This window comes from Ammodytes marinus, assembly GCF_949987685.1.
Source record: "Ammodytes marinus genome assembly, chromosome: 8".
NCBI lineage: Eukaryota > Metazoa > Chordata > Actinopteri > Uranoscopiformes > Ammodytidae > Ammodytes > Ammodytes marinus.
Genome location: NC_137212.1, coordinates 21,248,162 through 21,265,220, shown reverse-complemented (window position 1 = coordinate 21,265,220; position 17,059 = coordinate 21,248,162). Strand labels below are relative to the sequence as shown.

Genomic DNA, 17,059 nt, shown 5'->3' with positions numbered 1-17,059 from the left:
TAGGAGTTAAAACCACAATTACTTTAATTTGAAGGATGACGAAGTCAGGACCTATTTAAAAATAAATGATATCTTTTCAGTGGTGTTTACATTTCCATAACCTAGGTAGGCTATAAGGCAGTAAGTTAATTTTACAAAACCCGTATTCAGCTGCACATAGGCTGCTACGTCCTTTTATAGTTTTGGACTGTATTTACGAACATCATGTCAAGATTTTAATTGCAAGTGTGGAGCAGGTGCACGAGGAGGCGGCGGAAGGTTACCAAGAAAAGCTTGAGGTCACATGGTGGAAACACACGTGTGTTGGGATGAACTGATTGCAGTGAATTTGAACGAGGCAGCCGTTTGTTTGTTTGTTTCTGTTAGCGTCAGGACGCAGTTCATTCTCATGTCATGTCAGTATAAATTTGTAAAGTTTAATGTATAACCGATAGTTTCTCGTTTGTAATTTAAACGTTAATCAATCTTCCCAGAACTTATTGAAAAAAGTGGTATTTCAGTCGTATGTCCCTCCTCCCCGTGAGGAAACAGTGCGTATACGCGCAGTAGAGCGGATGCTCTTGGCGCACAGACGGTTTGCGGTCAGCTGCCTGTCTCTCCGTCAGTGAGCCTGCGCGGTTCGATGAGCGACAGCGGCAGACGGAAGACAGAGAGACTTTCGCAGTGGTTGAAGGTCGGCCAGGATGGCACCAAGCACCCTCTGAGCGATAGAGCGAACAAGTGGCGAGCCGGGGGGTGGGCGGGGGGGCTGTGCGTCAAAATCAAAGAAGTCAGGATGGACGGCAAATCCACGCTGAAGATGTTCCAGAGGAAGAAACGGGAACTCAGCAAGACGCCATCCATCTCAAAGAAGAGCCGAGCAGGAAGCCCTGGGCCACAGAGCAACGCGCCGACCGCTGTGAGTATAGCGCATCACTTCTGGTTTCTGACTGTTGAGTTGACTGCTGTGCTGTTCAGTCTGCTGCTGTGTGTGTGTGTGTGTGGTGTGTGTGTGTGGGGGGGGTCAGATATCCTTAAGTTGGAGGGGACAGGCTGCAGACAGGGCTCCAGACAACGTGTGTGTGTGCATGTGTAAGTTCTTTTTTTTTTGCTTTTTTTTTTTTTTAGTGAATGATTTGATACTGAAACTGCAGTGTGGCTGTGTCAACCTATTTAAAAACATTCATTATGCTGTGGTGTCACAGAGTTTAGTGTTCAGTTTAGTGTGCCTTACTCATATCTGATTCACGGGAGGTGTATCTTTTGTGGGTTTTCTTTTACCACTGTCAGTACAGCCGTGGCGAGCTGCATTATGTAAATGTGTTTGAGTGAATGCTCTTGTGAGATCGCTTTCAAAAGTTTGGACTTCTGCTTAGTTATAGAATGGGGATTAGGCTATAGAGAGTAGGGAGCATGCTGAAACGTGGTGCCAAAAACAGCTACAATCCTTACTCTACCAGTCAGAGAGTTAAGAAAGCTCAGTCCAAGGACAAGGAAAGACTGGACATTCTGCCCAGCAAGCCCAACGTATGGCTTAAGCAGGTACGTGTGTGTGTGTTGCCTTAATACAAAAATCCAGTAAGCAAAATATGTTTTGTTTGGTGTGTAATATTTGCAGCAGTGAGTAGGCCTTCCGCACCTTTGACAGAGATACTGTTGTCGGCCCAAAAACTTAAAGGCACTAACTAGAGTAAGTCTATTAAGCAGGACGTTGGATGCACTAACCAGGCCAAAAAAAGTAAACTTCCATGTGCCTTTTTATGTCTGTTTTGTAGACTGATGAGAAGAAGGTCATTTCCACCTTTTCAAAAACCTCACTGTTCTTATTCCAAACACAGTAAATGGCCTTTCTGTGTTTCTGCTCGCTTTCGCCACACCCAACAACAGCTTGGAGTCAGGAAGTGTTGCACAACGCAACACAGGATCTTGTGAAAGTCTTCATATGTGTGTTTACCAACAACAGTGCTGCTGGGTCTAAGGCCACAGCAGTAGGGGCGAGTCACGCTGGTGTCCTCCTTGGTAGGGCTGGCTATCGAAGTTCAATACTGTTTTGTATTTAAATGTCGAGTTTCAAAAAATGTCTTGTCGTTCTACGTCAGTGAGCCAATAAGCAAGCAGCATGCTCGATGTGCCAAGATCTAAAAGTGATTGGCTGGTGAAGGCAGGTAACAACATGGGTTAAGAAGTACATCAGCGAGCCTTACATATTGACTAGCACCTTTTCATTTTGCGCTGATGGATTGCATTGTTTCCATTTTGTTCCATTTTTCTCGTATGTTTGGTTGGAGCTGCAGTGGCTGTCGATCGGCCATCTGTACTATAATTCTGAAGTCAGTTACTTTGATCTCTTATGTCAAGTTTTATTGATCTATTTATTTATTTTTGTAAAAAAAAAAAAATGCCAAGGAGCTGAAGAACAAAACCATAATGTGAAATGTCCTCTAGTTAAAACAGATTTCATAAAATTGCTATCGAAAAAAGAATCGTTCAGGAACCGGTATCGAAATCAAGGAATTTGTGTAGTCCACGCACGGGCCGTTCTGGTCAAGCTGGAAAGTGTAGAACGGGGTAAACATCTTCACCTTATCTCTCTTTCTCTCCCTGTCTCCGTCTCAGCTGTCCATCCTCCAGGAGCAGCCTCGGAAAGATTGGGGCGACCTCACCTTCTCCTCCTCTCCCTCAGTTTCCTCCTCAAGTCTCAGCCCGTCCTGTGCGGGGCTCCAGGACCCCTCACTGTCCTGCCCCAGCACCCCCAGCACCCAGCACAGTAAGCTGGCTGCCATGCATGGGGTGGGCTGCCCCTCTCCAGTGTCCACCCTGAAGAGGCCCACCGCACTGAGCCGACACGCCAGCGCTGCAGGTCTGCTTCAAAACATCCCTTGGTGCTATCATCACCTGTATTTGAGTGAATTAAATATGCTCAAAATATGGGCTCGGTAGTATTCCAGCATTAATGGACAGTTTTGAGTGTAAAGATGGATTTTGAATCCTTGTGTAATCTGGAGAATTCCTCATTTTCATTATTGATTTTGGATATGAATTGTATAATTTCCAAAGTGTTCCCAAACATATCAAAGATATTCCATTTCTTTTGATTTATAAAGCAGACAAAAGGAGCGGAGTCTCACATTTTAGGGAATAGTGTGACACCTTTTGGAAAAGTAGTAAAGTAAAGTTTTAGCAAGTTAGCTTAGCATGAAGGCTGAAAGCAGGAGGAAACAAAGGTCCAAAGGTACCCAGTACTAGCACATTTTTAATGCTCACTAATTAACACTTCATGTATGGTTAGTTTTTTAAATTGTTCAAAAAACCCAAAGATTAAAACGGCATCAATTAAGCACAAATACCTGTATTTTTGTGCTTTTACACTTTAATATGCTGCTTTTACAAACAAGATATGAAGATTATTAAGATATGTGATTTGGAGGTGTTGCTTGGCAGAATTGTTACCTTTGTACAGAAAAAGGCTAAAGCCTACAGAATTTAATGGACCGATATGAGAGTGGCATGATCTCATTTTGTTTCATGTTTATTTATCACAAATTGTAAACGGTTCCTTTTTTAGGAATTTGGTACTGAAGAACATTTGGTGTTTTTGCTTGATAAATAACTTCAATAATTCATTTGTCCTGTGTTTGTGTGTGTGTTCAGGATTCCCGCTCCAGTCCTGGGTGTTCACACGCCAGGGGAAAGGGGCTGTGACGCCTACTACTCCGTCTGACAGTCCAGAGAGCACCTCCATTGAGGTGGAGGACATCCCGGCCCTGCTGAGGGACGTGGCGCGTTTTGCAGAGGCTGTGGAGAAACTGAAGGATGTCGTGCTGACTGAAGGTGCATTTTATTTTTTGTTAAAGCTTTTACTGGAAACTTTTAGCAGGCACAAATCCCCCCACATATATTGATTATTTTAGTGTATTATTTTAAAAGGATCCCAAATATTAGCCGTCAAAATGAGTTGGAATAAGCCAGGGCATTTTTTCCCTGATAATAGGTCAATGAAACCTGTTTGGTGACATTTTGATATGGGTTTATTCTGGTTTTAAACAGGAGCTCTGGGGGCTGACTCTTATACTGTGATCTTGGCGAGTAGAAAAGACATGAATATTACTTGTTGTCACCACTGTTGAGACATAACATAGCCCTCACTGCGTGTGAAGCCAGATTTAATTTACATTGTCTGGCTGTGAACAATGCTGTTTGCTGTTGTCCCTTCCCCTTAGTGTTGCATGCTCTATTCTCATCACAAAGTTGACATGAGCTATCCACAAATAATTTTGTTGTCAGTATTACATCAGACATGTTCACCAACACGTGTGTGCTGGGGGGGAGAGAAAGGGCGGAGCTACCCTCGCACAAGCTAATAAGTATCTCTGAGCGTCGTCTCTCCAAATGAAGGGCTGCGTTTCCGCTGCGCCCAGAGTCGACCGCACTCTTGTCTCCAGCAGGAAGCCGGCTTCTTGTTTACTGCAGACTCAAACACACTGTCTTCCTCTCCTGCGCGTCGCAGCGAGGCCTAAAATGGCTAAGCTTTCCTCATGGAGGTAAACCCCTCCATGCCAGATGATTCCACACGCAAAACAAACTAAAGCCTTCAAAAGAACACCTGCTCTTTTTAGGTCAGAATTTCAAAGTTATTTTATTTTTTATTTTCAGAGCAGAGTTGTGTGGTTCAGATGAGACTCAAAGGAGCCTGGTTTGTCATTTGTAATCTGGCTGTGTTCTGTCATGTCCTCCACCCAAAGTGAGCTTTCTAAACAGGAAGCCATGATGGATGGCCTCTGACAGACCAGCCTCGTCCACACTTCCTCCTCTGATAAACTGGCTGCATCACCGTGGCGACGTGACTCCTCTTGTTAATCAGCAGCGCAATCAAGAGTGTTAGCCCCGTCTCCGATGCACCACCACTTCACTTTTGTAATGAGTGCGGTTCCACTTCTTTCCTTAGCATCACACCTTCTTTCGTAAAGTCGGGAGTAAGGCAAGGCAACAGAAAGCACAATCCGCCCAGAATTAAGTCTCTAATCTTGCAAAACAATAGCACAGACCACATCCTCTCTGGCACAATGTTCAGGTCACTCTGTTCTCATTGTCAGTCCTGCTTAGACACTCTTGACACACTTTTTTTTTAGCCAGACTGTAGGAGGATGGAGAATCAGCGGCTGCACTCTGGCCTTCTCACTGAGCAGGCTGCCTCCATCAGAAAAGTTAAAGGAGTGTGGGGTTTAAGTCATTATGCAGAATAAAGTTAACGAAACCAGACAGTTTGTGTGTTAGAATGAAAATAAGGATGTTGCATTAGTCACCAGTGACCTCAGGAGCTGACACAGTGCACCTCAATGTGACCTCTTGACTTTCAAGCCATTTACCCCCGTCCTATCTTTCTGAGTTCAGACTGTTCGTCTCTGTCGTCTCATCCTGCTGTGCCCACACACTCTGACTTAAAGGAACTAGTGCAGTGCCCCTAGGAAGCAGGTATTAGGTTATTCATGGTTAAGTGTAACCTGTCTATGAAAGTGGAACACAGAAACAGATGTAGTCTACACACAGTCATTGACCTGGCTGTCGCATTACTTGTCAAACTCACTTTTGGTCTTTCTGTAATAAGCTTGATGGATGCAACGTTAGCAAGGAGAATGGATTATGTTTATTTGCCAGCTATAGAAGAAGTAAAGGTATGACATAGTTTGGATAACTTTCAAACAGTGGCCTGTTCGCTCGCTCTCTGTGTGTGTGTTTTAACGTCATAGCAGTCAGCTGTGAGACCCACAGTGTGTGTGACATGCTAACTGAAAGTAGCATCACAGTCGCGGTAGTGTTTAACTATAGGCAACATTAACTGTATTACAGTGAAAATGGCGTAAAGTGCGATCTTTAACAGTAAAGCGGACAGGTTTGAGGAGTTGCTGATGTCTGTGGAAAGGTTTAAGAACGTTTTGTCTGTGAAGTTATCCAGGCAGTCACTGTTGACTTGAGGTTTCATGGAATGAGGAAGTAACAACAGGCTGTGCCTGCCGTGTCCCGACTCTCGCCCGTCAATGTTAGTTTTGGTCACAGCGGCCAATCAAATCAGAGGGAGGCGGGTTTTACTCTGGGATTACTTCATTCCCGTTCTCACTGCGGCCTTCAGTGTGCGCACGTATTTGCAACCAGAATGATATAAATATGATAACGTCTACATATTTGGTCCAAAAAAACTTCAAAATTAACGATGCACACCTTTGTGCTGTGCGCAAGCAATATTCGGAAGCTCAGGTCGATCTGACTGAAACTCAGAGAGAGACGCGAGTCACAGAAACACACACACAGACGTTTCTTGCTTTAAAGATAGAAGATAGATAGATAGAAGATAGATGGATGGATAGATAGATAGTTTTAAAAAAACACCACAACCTGCTGAATTCATAAAAATCAAAACAAACACTCTCAAACAGGCCTCAATACAATACAGCAGACAGCAATGGAACATAGTACAGCCACAACTTTCCACCAATATACATCCACTGATCTGACAGGAGCCTGAAGTGCTCAAATTGCTACGGATTTGTTGCAAGGGTGAAATTCAATAATTGTCCGTTTGCAACCTCATTAGTTGGGTTGCCTGTTTCTGTTTCAGTTCAATCTGTGCTTAATACATTAAATCAAATAAATGGCTTGAAGAAGAAATCTTTAAAATATCTATTAAAACAAGTTGGTAGCCATTCCATTTAAAGTGTAAATGCCTTGTAGTGTATGGGATAAAACGTGATCTTTTGTTCAGCCATTTCTGCTCCCTCCTCCTCTTGTATGAAGACATCTTCCCTCCCTTTCCCTCTGCTCCAGGTAAGGAGAGCCAGCGGCCCGTGGCTCACGAGTGTCTGGGTGAAGTGCTGCGGGTGCTGCGTCAGGTCATCAACACTTACCCTCTGCTCAACACAGTGGAGATCCTCACTGCTGCCGGCAAGCTCATATCCAAGGTCAAAGGTCAGTCAAACCGTCAGCCAGGAATGGGAACATATAGAAAACAAACATGGGCAGAAGAATACCTGGGAAAATGTTGTGTGACTTCTCAGTTTACATTTGATGGAAGAAGCCGAGATCCCCTGGTAACGCTGTCTACTACGTGTATTGTTTGATGTAACTGGTGTGTAATTCCACACCGCAACGGAAACATGAACACATGCACGGTTGTGATTGTTTTCAGGTTTTCACTATGAGGCTTGTAACGAGGCAGATAAAATGGACTTTGAGAAGGCCATTGAAACCATCGCAGTTGCCTTTAGCAGCAAGTGAGTATCTGATTTACCTTCAATCTATGTCTGATTGCATACTAAAGTAACTCCATGGTGATTATTTCTGGTGTACTTTATTGCTAATTGATTATTTGAATACTTGTGGATATAGATACTATTGCATATGTAAAGGTATCCAACCAAGTGTTGCATTTTAGACGGAAGAATTGTGTGTGTGTGTTAGTAGTCTGTTGTTGGGAATTGGAGAGAGAAGTGCATCGATTGTGACACATTTGCATGAGGCAGAGCTGAAAACAGGAAGTGGGTTTTTACGTGTGACACAAAACCAAAACCAGAAGATTGGTGCTGTCTAACCTGTCTGCTAAATGAACAGATTGCTACAGGCCGAGGAGATTATAAATCACTAAAATGTTCCTCTTGAATTAATACAATGGAGAGGAATTGAGAACAAATAAATGTTAATTATTGGACAACCTGAAATAATCAAATCTGCCTTTCCAGGATTTTTTTTTTTTACTTCAACCTTGATTAATCATAATACTAATAAGGATAATAGTAATTATGTCTTTATGATCAAAAGTAAGCCTTGAGTAGAGAAATGTAAGTTTTTGCACAGACGGTTCATCACATGCCCGCCTGTGCCATTTGAGGGTGTAGACATCTGTCACAGAGCTAGTTTAGGAGGAAGTGAGTTGGCAGAGTTCAGTTGAGTTGTGCCTGACGTCTGTTTCCTCATTCTCTCCTCCACTCTTCCTCTGTGCAACTCCGTTTATGTCATGAACCGAGAAAAACAAATAACAATATGGAGATACCACGTAGCCTGTGTTTCATCAAACAAGACGATTATATTTATCAACATTTTAGATGTCAAAATGCTTGTTCTTGAGGGGATATGTTGTTCATAGAATAAGGTCCGAGAACAAAACGTATTTCATCACTTCCTGTCTCCAGTACACTTGTACCTGTTGATTTCTTATGACGGCTCCTTCCTCTTTTTTTTATTTTATTTTTTTGTCCGTCCCCACCTAGCCGTTTTTAATACATAGATGGTTATAACTGCAACAAGCTCCATGTCCTAGTTGCACTGCATTTTGACACATTTGCTGCTGTTGCTAATGTTAAGCTGTCTGTCTCGTTCTCCCTCAGTGTGTCTGAATTACTGATGGGAGAAGTGGACAGCAACACATTGCTCTCCCTGCTGCCCACTGAGAAGAGCAGGGTGAGTGGGCGTTTCTCACAGAGCTACATCTATTTCCATTCTGAAATCTAACAGAATTGGTCAGAGACTATCTTGAAATGTAATATCACTGTATATAAAGAAATATCACTGTATATAAAGTGATTTCCCTTTCTAAACTTTCTATCCAATAAAGAAAACTATTTCTGTGTGTCGGTCATTAATCATATTTATGCTGTGCAGTCGATGGAGAACCTGTATGGCACCACAGCAGACGGGGGAGGGTTCAGGAGCGACCTGCAGGACATTGGTAGGTCATGTCAGTTGCTTCTGCTTTCACATTTCGGCTTTTGTTGATCTCTTTCAGTCCATCGCAGCTGCCATTTATGATACTTGTGCACCGCTGTCCTTCCATTCACTCTCACTTTTGTCTGGTGAAAATGCTACCTTTTTTGATCGTATTTTCATATGTTTGTGCACCCTTTCATCTGTTTACATTAGAAAAAAAAAGCGATATTGTACACCAACATGTTTTACACAAGACTTAAAGCTGCAGAAAACAGAGAAAACGAGTTCCCAGCCGTATTGAAAAGGACCACAGTGCATTTAAAACTGAGTGTAAAACACAACGGTGACAAAGAAACGATTATTTCCCAAAGTAAAACCAAGGATGTTGGAGTCACTTTAGCTCCTTTAGTCTTCACACCTTTGCGGAAAACAGTTTTTGTTGGCTTAGCAATGAATATGGCTTGTTTCTGTGCAGTGATCTGTGTTTGTTGACGTGCAGGGCGAGTCGAGAAAGTGGATGTGATCCTCCAGAACAGTGAGGGAGGGGTGGACTCTGCTCTGCTATATGCCAAAACCATCTCCAAGTACATGAAGGACCTAATGACCTATGTGGAGAAGAGAACTTCACTTGGTGAGAGGGAACACCCACAGTTTGGTCCATTGATCAATCAAAAGGGATACAAATTAGGGATTATATTATAATCAATAGTTGCAGCCCTAGTAAGTATTGTCAGAATCATTAGCTAAATGAATATCTTTTTTCTTCTATTTTCCCAGAGACCGAGTTCTCCAAAGGCCTCCAGAGATTATACCAGTCCTGCAAACACAACATAACACATGTAAACCTCTAATAATAATATTAATGATTATGATTATAATAGTTTGTCCTTTGTTGTATTTATTGGGTCTCAAACGCTCTCTTTCTCTGTCTGTGTTTGTGTGTTGTTGGCTCCTTCCAGCCCCACATGCCCCTATTCTCCATTTACTCTCTGGCGCTGGAGCAGGACCAGGAGCAGAGTGTGGGCCTGCAACAGGCCAACTCCACCCTGCACAACCAGACCTTCATCCAGGTCAGCTTGTTAACACATTTTTATGACAATTCAAATCCCCCAACGAAAGTCACTCAAGCTGCTGTTACGGTAGCGTTTTCCCCCCTTGTGCACATGATGTTAATCTGTACGTGTGTTTGTCTTTGCAGCCTCTGTTACAGCGTAAACAGGAGCATGAAAAGAGACGCAAGGAGATCAAGGAGCACTGGATTCGAGCTAAGAGAAAACTGGTACGCTCTCCTTTTTTCTACCTGCAAGTGAAGTTTATTTGTCTATCTCTATGTAACAATTAGGCCAAAGAAATAACTTGTCTTTTGTTCAGATGGAGTGTGAGTCTAACCTGCGCAAAGCCAAACAAGTGTACATGGTGCGCTGCGAGGAGTACGACAAGGCCAAGACGGCAGCCTGCCGCGCCGAGGAGGAAGGAGGAGGATCTACTGCAAAGTCTGTGGAGAAGAAGAAACGATTAGAGGAAGAAGCTCGCAACAAGGTTTTGATCTCATCATTGGTCCATGGTTTTTATCAGTACATTTCATTTGTCACTGTATCTGTTGTTTCTGGCATCTATAACTTTTAGAATTAAAAATGTATACATATACGGGGCACTCCAGTGGATAGAGCACGTACCATATTGGCTCAGGCCTCATTGCAGTGGTCACGGTTTCCAATCCGACCCGTGGACCTTTGCTGCATGTCATCCCCTCTCTCTCTCTCTCTGTCTCCCCATTTCAACTCTGTCCTATCAAATAAAGCTTGAAAATGCCAAAAAAAAAGTCATATACATAATCAATTGTTTGTGTGTGTAGACGGAGGAAGCCGAGGCCACCTACCGAACATGTATAGCCGATGCCACCGCTCAGCAGCTGCAACTGGAGCACACAAAGGTCACGGTGCTGAGACAACTGCAGGACGTCATCAAGCAGAGCGACCAGACCCTGCGCTCGGTCAGAACACTCACACTCGCACTGTTAGGAAATGGTGTCATCTTGTCACATACTCTTTACTTTTAGGTTCTGAGCCATGATATAAGGTGAAAAATCAAAGCGTCTTTCTGTCCTAACTCCCTCCACACAGGCGACCATCTCGTACTATCAGCTGATGCACATGCAGACGGTAGCCCTGCCGGTCCACTACCAGACTCTGTGTGAGAGCAGCAAGCTGTATGACCCGGGCCAGCAGTACGCTGCCCACGTGAGGGACCTGCAGCTGCCCGAGCAGCCCACTGTCCACTACGCATACGAGAACTACTCTCCATCCAGCTCCTCACAGTAAGAGTCGAAGACACTGTTATCCAGGTTTCCAATTAACCTTGAAGCAAAAGTTCAACATTGTGAGAAAAACACTTGAACGCACTCTTGTTTGAGAGTAAGATGAGAATTGGGTTGGGGGCAGTTACCTTTTTTAATTTTGCCCACAGGAAACAAATCCACAACTTTAGGCTCCATTCACAGAAACTGGCGGATAAAGATTTTTGCACATAAACCACAGAATGCTCTTTGTACATATTAAACAAAATACGACCATTCCGTTTTGATCACTGGCCCTTAAAGGTGGAGTCAGTGATTATGGGAAAGCTTGTTGTCAAAATCAGATAATATCTCCTCACGATCCTCACCTGTCCGTACTGTGTGAGGACTAAAAAAATCCTGTGTTAATATACCGCCTAGGCTCTGTAAACGGCATGTCGCTAGCTATGGTAGTCACCCTTTGTTTACATACTCTTCATTTACATACCAGTTTACAGAGCCTAGGCTGTGTTTACAATTTATTTCTTATAATAAATGGGTGAATAACTTTAATTATTCCACATTGATGCAGCCTTGGCCACAGACCGAGGAATGACAGTTTCAACACAGAGCAGACGAGCCACTCGGACAGTCCTGCCACCAGTGTGGACACAGCCGCTGCAGACAGAGAAGCAGAGGCTCACCGCAAGAGTAAGTGGAGCTGTAGATGTTGGCGAGCTTTAGAGATATGATATCATGTTGCCTGTTTTTGCCCCTAGTTAATGTGTTCATTACATTGCATAGTTTAAAAAAAAGTGACTTATTCCAATGTACCTTTCCCTCTGTCGTCCTCAGGGCAGGGCCACAAGTCATGGGGTTCAACTGTGAGCGAGGACAGTGCTGTAGGAGAGGGAGGCCTAGAGTCTCCTACTGCCAGCACAAGTGAGCTAGAACTGTTTCACCTGTATATTTCACTTTGAAATGACCATAAGGGAAAATCAAAGATACTTTAGGCTTCACACTTCATAGTATGTGTCAGTGTCTTTTTATATGTGAAAGAACATATTTAAACCGTATATTTATTCTAGGTGACATCAGTAAGATTGCTCGGACGTCATCCACTGGAACAATGTCGTCCAATGAGGATGCAGATGAGAAGGACGGGAACGTGACCTCTTTTGAAACTCCAAGTAAGATTTAGGGAGTGTCCTTTTTGTTGATCTGACTACACAATCACATGGCCAGACTGTGAGAGAAAGTTTCATCTGTACCATTTTTTTGGAGTGTGTCTTGATGCCTGGTGTTTGTCTTCAGGTATGAACGGCATGGATCCAGACGTGGTGGTGTCCACCAGACCTTTCCGTAACATCGGCCTGTCCAAAGCAGCCCAGACCCACCGCCTGAGGAAGCTACGGACTCCTTCCAAGTGCCGCGAGTGCGACAGCTATGTTTACTTCCAGGGGGCCGAGTGTGAGGAGGTGAGTCCTTCATTACGTCTCTTTCTAACAGCAAGAGAGACGCTTATTTCCTGTTGGGGCAAGACAGTACAGATCAATAGGGTAACATTTTTAACTGTATCGTCATGATACTTAAAACTAAAAAAAAATTGTATACCAATTTTTCCTAAATGTTTTTAATAAATAGGCAATATCTAACTTATTAAGCGTAACATCTCTTTAAAAAAAATTAAAAATCCATAGGTAAAATCCTCGTCTCCTTTTTACAACAAAATAGTGTCCAAAGGTTTTACAGAACAGATTTTAGATATACATCCGTTTTAATTTGACAAGTAAAAGAATACTATATGCATGTCTTAATAACCTTCAGAATAGTGCTAGGAATGATTATGGAAAGTGCTCTAGAAGTTGAGATTTTATTTGCAGAGTATTGACAAACAAATTTTGAGATACAGATGCAAACAAGACAACGTTAAGTAAAATAAACGCCTCAATTTACATGTTTGACCTTTTGTTATTTCTACTTGTATGAAAGAATACATGTTATGGAAGAAAAATGGACAAAAATCTCAAAATGTAACGGTGCTTGAAAAAAGCGGTGTCTCGCCTTGAGTACCTCAGGATACGAATGTGCTGCTCTTTGATGATCAGACCAGGTTCTAAAGTCAACACCTCCTTGTCTTTCCTTAGTGTTTCCTGGCGTGTCACAAGCGCTGTCTGGAGACTCTGGCCATCCAGTGCGGCCATAAGAAGCTGCAGGGCCGTCTGCAGCTGTTCGGCAGGGACTTCTCCCAGGTGGCCAGCTCTGCTAGTGACGGCATCCCATTCATCATCAGCAAGTGCATCTCTGAGTTAGAGAGACGGGCGCTCAAGATGAAGGTATGAGAGAGTGTGTTTATGCTGTGTGTTATAGTGAGTGCTGGACATCTGAATTATAGCGTTTTAAACCATGGTGCCTATTCCTTGCAGGGCATCTACAGGGTAAATGGGGTGAAGACTCGTGTGGAGAAGCTGTGTCAGGCCTTTGAGAACGGCAAGGAGCTGGTGGAGCTGTCCCAGTGTTCACCACATGACATCAGCAACGTCCTCAAGCTTTACCTCAGACAGGTACACAAAACAAGGCAGCACAGTATTCTGTGATATGTTGGCTCCCTTAGCTGCACTCACGGCTAGGGAGTTCTAGTAAACACATGTACCACCATTCAAATAAGTTTTATAGTATACATTTTAGTAGCTTATAAAAAAGCCAATATATTTGTTAGATTTTTTTTTTAATTTAAAATAAATCTAGTTATAATAATAATTAGTATTTTTATTATTATTAACAACCAAAAGTGAATATTAAGTACCGGTAGATTATCATAAAAGTACTTTGTTATTTTATCAGACAATGAAACTGAGGATTGATACAAAAGGTACTTCATATATCAGTCCCTCAACTAATAAAGGAAAAATCCAGCTAATTAATAGCAACTTAAGACCTGATTTTTAAATAAAAAATGTTTTATCTTGTTAAAAAATATAATCCTTTGGGATCCTTACAAACAAGATAAACTGTTAATGTATTAGTGTTATGTCCCAAATGTTTTTATAAATACATTTTTCTTTTGCAAATAAATGCATTTCATTATATTTAATCATCAAAGATCATAAGGGTGAAATATCACTAATAAAAATGACTATTGTCATCTTGAAATCTCTCTTAACTCCTCCATACTTTAAAAGGTTGCTGGTTCATAATTCAGCCACTATTTTTGTCTTTATCCCACAGCTGCCAGAGCCCATTGTGCCTTTCCGCCTCTACAACAGTCTGATGGGTTTGGCCAAGGAGAGTCTGCAGGGTGAAGCAGACACAGCAGAGGGACAGGAGGCCGGCTCCAGGTCTGTACACCCAGCAGGGAGCAAGGGACCGGAGCTGGTGGATCTGGGCCCTCACACCCACCCAGAGGTGCTGGTCCTAGTGGACAAGTTGAAGGAGCTTCTGAAGGACCTTCCCAAGGCAAACACTGCTACGCTGCGCTACATTATTCGCCACCTCCGGAAGTCAGTACAAAACATAAACAAATCAACAAAAGAACAGGCAATGCCTTATTGTATTTGATTCACTTATATGATCCTTATCCTTCCATGATCTCCCTCCCAGGATTGCAGAGCTAGAGGAAGATAACAAGATGAGTCCCAGTAACTTGGGTATTGTCTTTGGTCCGTCCCTGATGCGTCCCCGGCCGACTGGGGCCACCATCTCCCTGTCCTCTCTGGTGGATTACCCCCACCAGGCCCGCATCATTGAGGCTCTCATTGTCTTCTACTCATCCATCTTCCAGTCCAAAACCTCTCAGTCCCACAAAACCTGCCACGCTGCTTCCACCTCCACTCTGCAGGTAGTAGTGTGGGGGGATATTACGACAATTATGTATTTATAGGATAACAGAGAATTTCCAAAGATAACTTGTTGTGAAATAGTTGAAGTAGACAACAGAACAGAAGGAAAAAATATCTTGGTTAAATCCTAAATATACGCAATGCTAACGGTAAGATGGTATATTTCGACAAATGATCATGTAAAGTAGTATTATCTTGGTTATATAAATCTCTGTTAGTTTTTTTTTCACTCTATTTATCTGTACTTCTTCTGTCCTTCTGCTACTGCAACAACCAAATTTCCCCTCCAGGGGTCACTAAAAGCTTATCTTTACTTTATGAGAAATAAAGTAACGATGAAATAATCTGAGTCTTTTGGGGATGTAGTGGACCCTACATGAAAACCTTGTAGCATGAAAGTTGAAGGCAGTGAATAAAACTAAACTAGCAGTTGAAGAAAAAACTAACAAACCCCTTAGTCATCATTTGGTTAATGGCAACCTGTGTGAAAAGGCAAGAGACAAAAACAGAACAGAAGGACTAAAATGTCAGCACATCTATTTCTCCACCCAGAGTTGACCTACTGTTGTCATTCAATTGAATGCAGCACTTCATTCTTAATTTGCATGCTTTTTTTTAATATGCATCTGTAAATGGAAAAAAGGACACTTTTCACATTGTTTTTCTTGATGACAGTCATTAATTTCCTCCCTCCTGCTGGTACAGGGTGGTGTTGGGGATGACAAGACCGAGAGCTCAGCTGATGGAGAGGAGGACGGAGGCAGAGAGGAGAATAAACCAGAGTGTGACAAGATGGAGGAGGGATATGGTATGTTTTTATAATGACTAGGTGACGGGATACTGTTGTAACTGCACCAACTTCCCCTTATGAATAGAAGTTGACTAGTGCCTATGTGCCTTGTACCTACCATTGGGTTCATGGGATTTTTAAATAAGCATAGAGTACACAATGTTTAAAATGTAATTCTCTCCACAATCTCGCCTTAATGTTATAGAGCAATTTATTTTGCCGTCCGAACTCCAAACTCACTTTATCTCCCATTTTAGGAAGTTCTTTAGGGTCGCTGGGTTCCAGTGAGCTGCTCCCTGATTCTGACTCTGAGCTTGACGAGAGCGGCCAGAGGACGGCCCACTCCCGCACACTAGTGAAGCAGGAGAGTGAGGTGAGCATAGACGAGGACCAGCTCAGTTACAGGGACAGTCTGGACCTGGACAGCCAGTCTGTAACCCAAACAGACCCAGAACCAGACCTGGACAGCCAGTCTGTAACCCAAACAGACCCAGAACCAGACCTGGACCAGCCAGAGGTAGCAGAGCCCCCCGCACTGCCAGACATCGGCCCTCCAGATGAAGAAGCAGCAGGAGGGGCAGAGCAGGAGCTGAGCGCCTCCCTGGCAGAGCTCAACGTGAACCAGTCCAACAACAACAACACATACACCCCCATTGTAAACCTGTCGGGGCGCCCGGTGTCGCGTCTGTGTGGGAAGAAATTACCCCTGACCAGAAACCGGTCAAACGAGCCTGATTTTGTCTGATTTGCATTATCAAATAGCATAAGCCTGTGAGTTCAGGTTGAGTGGCAGGAATCTTTTTTTTTTTATACATTAATATCAATTCAAATCTAAAATGCAGGGCTACTGTGTACATGAACATCACATTTTAAATCTGCAGCTGTATTGATCTACCCTGGCAGGGAAACCTCTGAATGCTTACTGCTGTTTGATGCAATTACTCCTTTCATCTCAGGTCAAGTTTTTGACTCGAATGATTTAGAAAATGTATTATTGTGCCAGTTCGTATTTTAAAGTGCTTTACTTGTTGCTCTTTTAAGCTTGGGAAAATTCCCAAGCAAATTCTCCCTTTTTAAAGTGCTGCTGGTTTTATTTCAGCACTAAAAATTAAAAAATGAATATAGCAGTTTCTTAAAAGTGTTGCCTGTATTTGCCTTGTTTATGAATGTTTGGACTATTTTAATAAACATTTATTTTAAAATCTTGTTTGTTACCCAATTATTTTATTCTTACACTTTGCAAATCAAAGTAGGGTCATAGGGGAACCAAGTTTAATGGTGCGCAGGAACAATACACACATTTTTCACAGACTGATGTATTCACTTCCCTGTAATGTGGGAGGGCAGTTTTATGGAGCCGTGCGGCACAACCAGGCCAGTTCTGAAAGCTTCTGTCTACATTACAACAGCTACAGAATGGCATTCAAAAGGAAAAAAAAGGTAGGCGTCTAAAAGCATGATGTAGATAAAATTGAGCTGTGT

At 42.8% G+C, this 17,059-nt stretch overlaps 1 protein-coding gene across 3 annotated transcripts; it reads left to right on the top strand.

The window, feature by feature from the left end:
• Positions 1–739: 739 nt before the first annotated feature.
• On the top strand, positions 740–16,747 carry arhgap45b (Rho GTPase activating protein 45b). 3 transcript variants are annotated; one of them, XM_080032008.1, is made up of 24 exons: positions 740–898; positions 2,596–2,839; positions 3,631–3,810; positions 6,799–6,939; positions 7,160–7,244; positions 8,355–8,427; positions 8,629–8,695; positions 9,173–9,304; positions 9,451–9,512; positions 9,633–9,743; positions 9,872–9,952; positions 10,045–10,212; positions 10,529–10,666; positions 10,797–10,990; positions 11,541–11,659; positions 11,804–11,890; positions 12,037–12,138; positions 12,263–12,426; positions 13,096–13,284; positions 13,375–13,512; positions 14,177–14,448; positions 14,549–14,786; positions 15,493–15,595; positions 15,835–16,747. In XM_080032008.1, the coding sequence occupies exons 1-24, from the start codon at positions 776–778 to the stop codon at positions 16,320–16,322; spliced, it is 3,699 nt and encodes a 1,232-aa protein (XP_079888134.1). In that variant the 5' UTR covers positions 740–775; the 3' UTR covers positions 16,323–16,747. The 3 variants fall into 3 exon arrangements, with proteins under 3 accessions (XP_079888134.1, XP_079888136.1, XP_079888135.1); XM_080032010.1 differs by lacking the exon at positions 740–898 and adding an exon at positions 979–1,071; XM_080032009.1 differs by lacking the exon at positions 740–898 and adding an exon at positions 1,251–1,521.
• Positions 16,748–17,059: the final 312 nt, after the last annotated feature.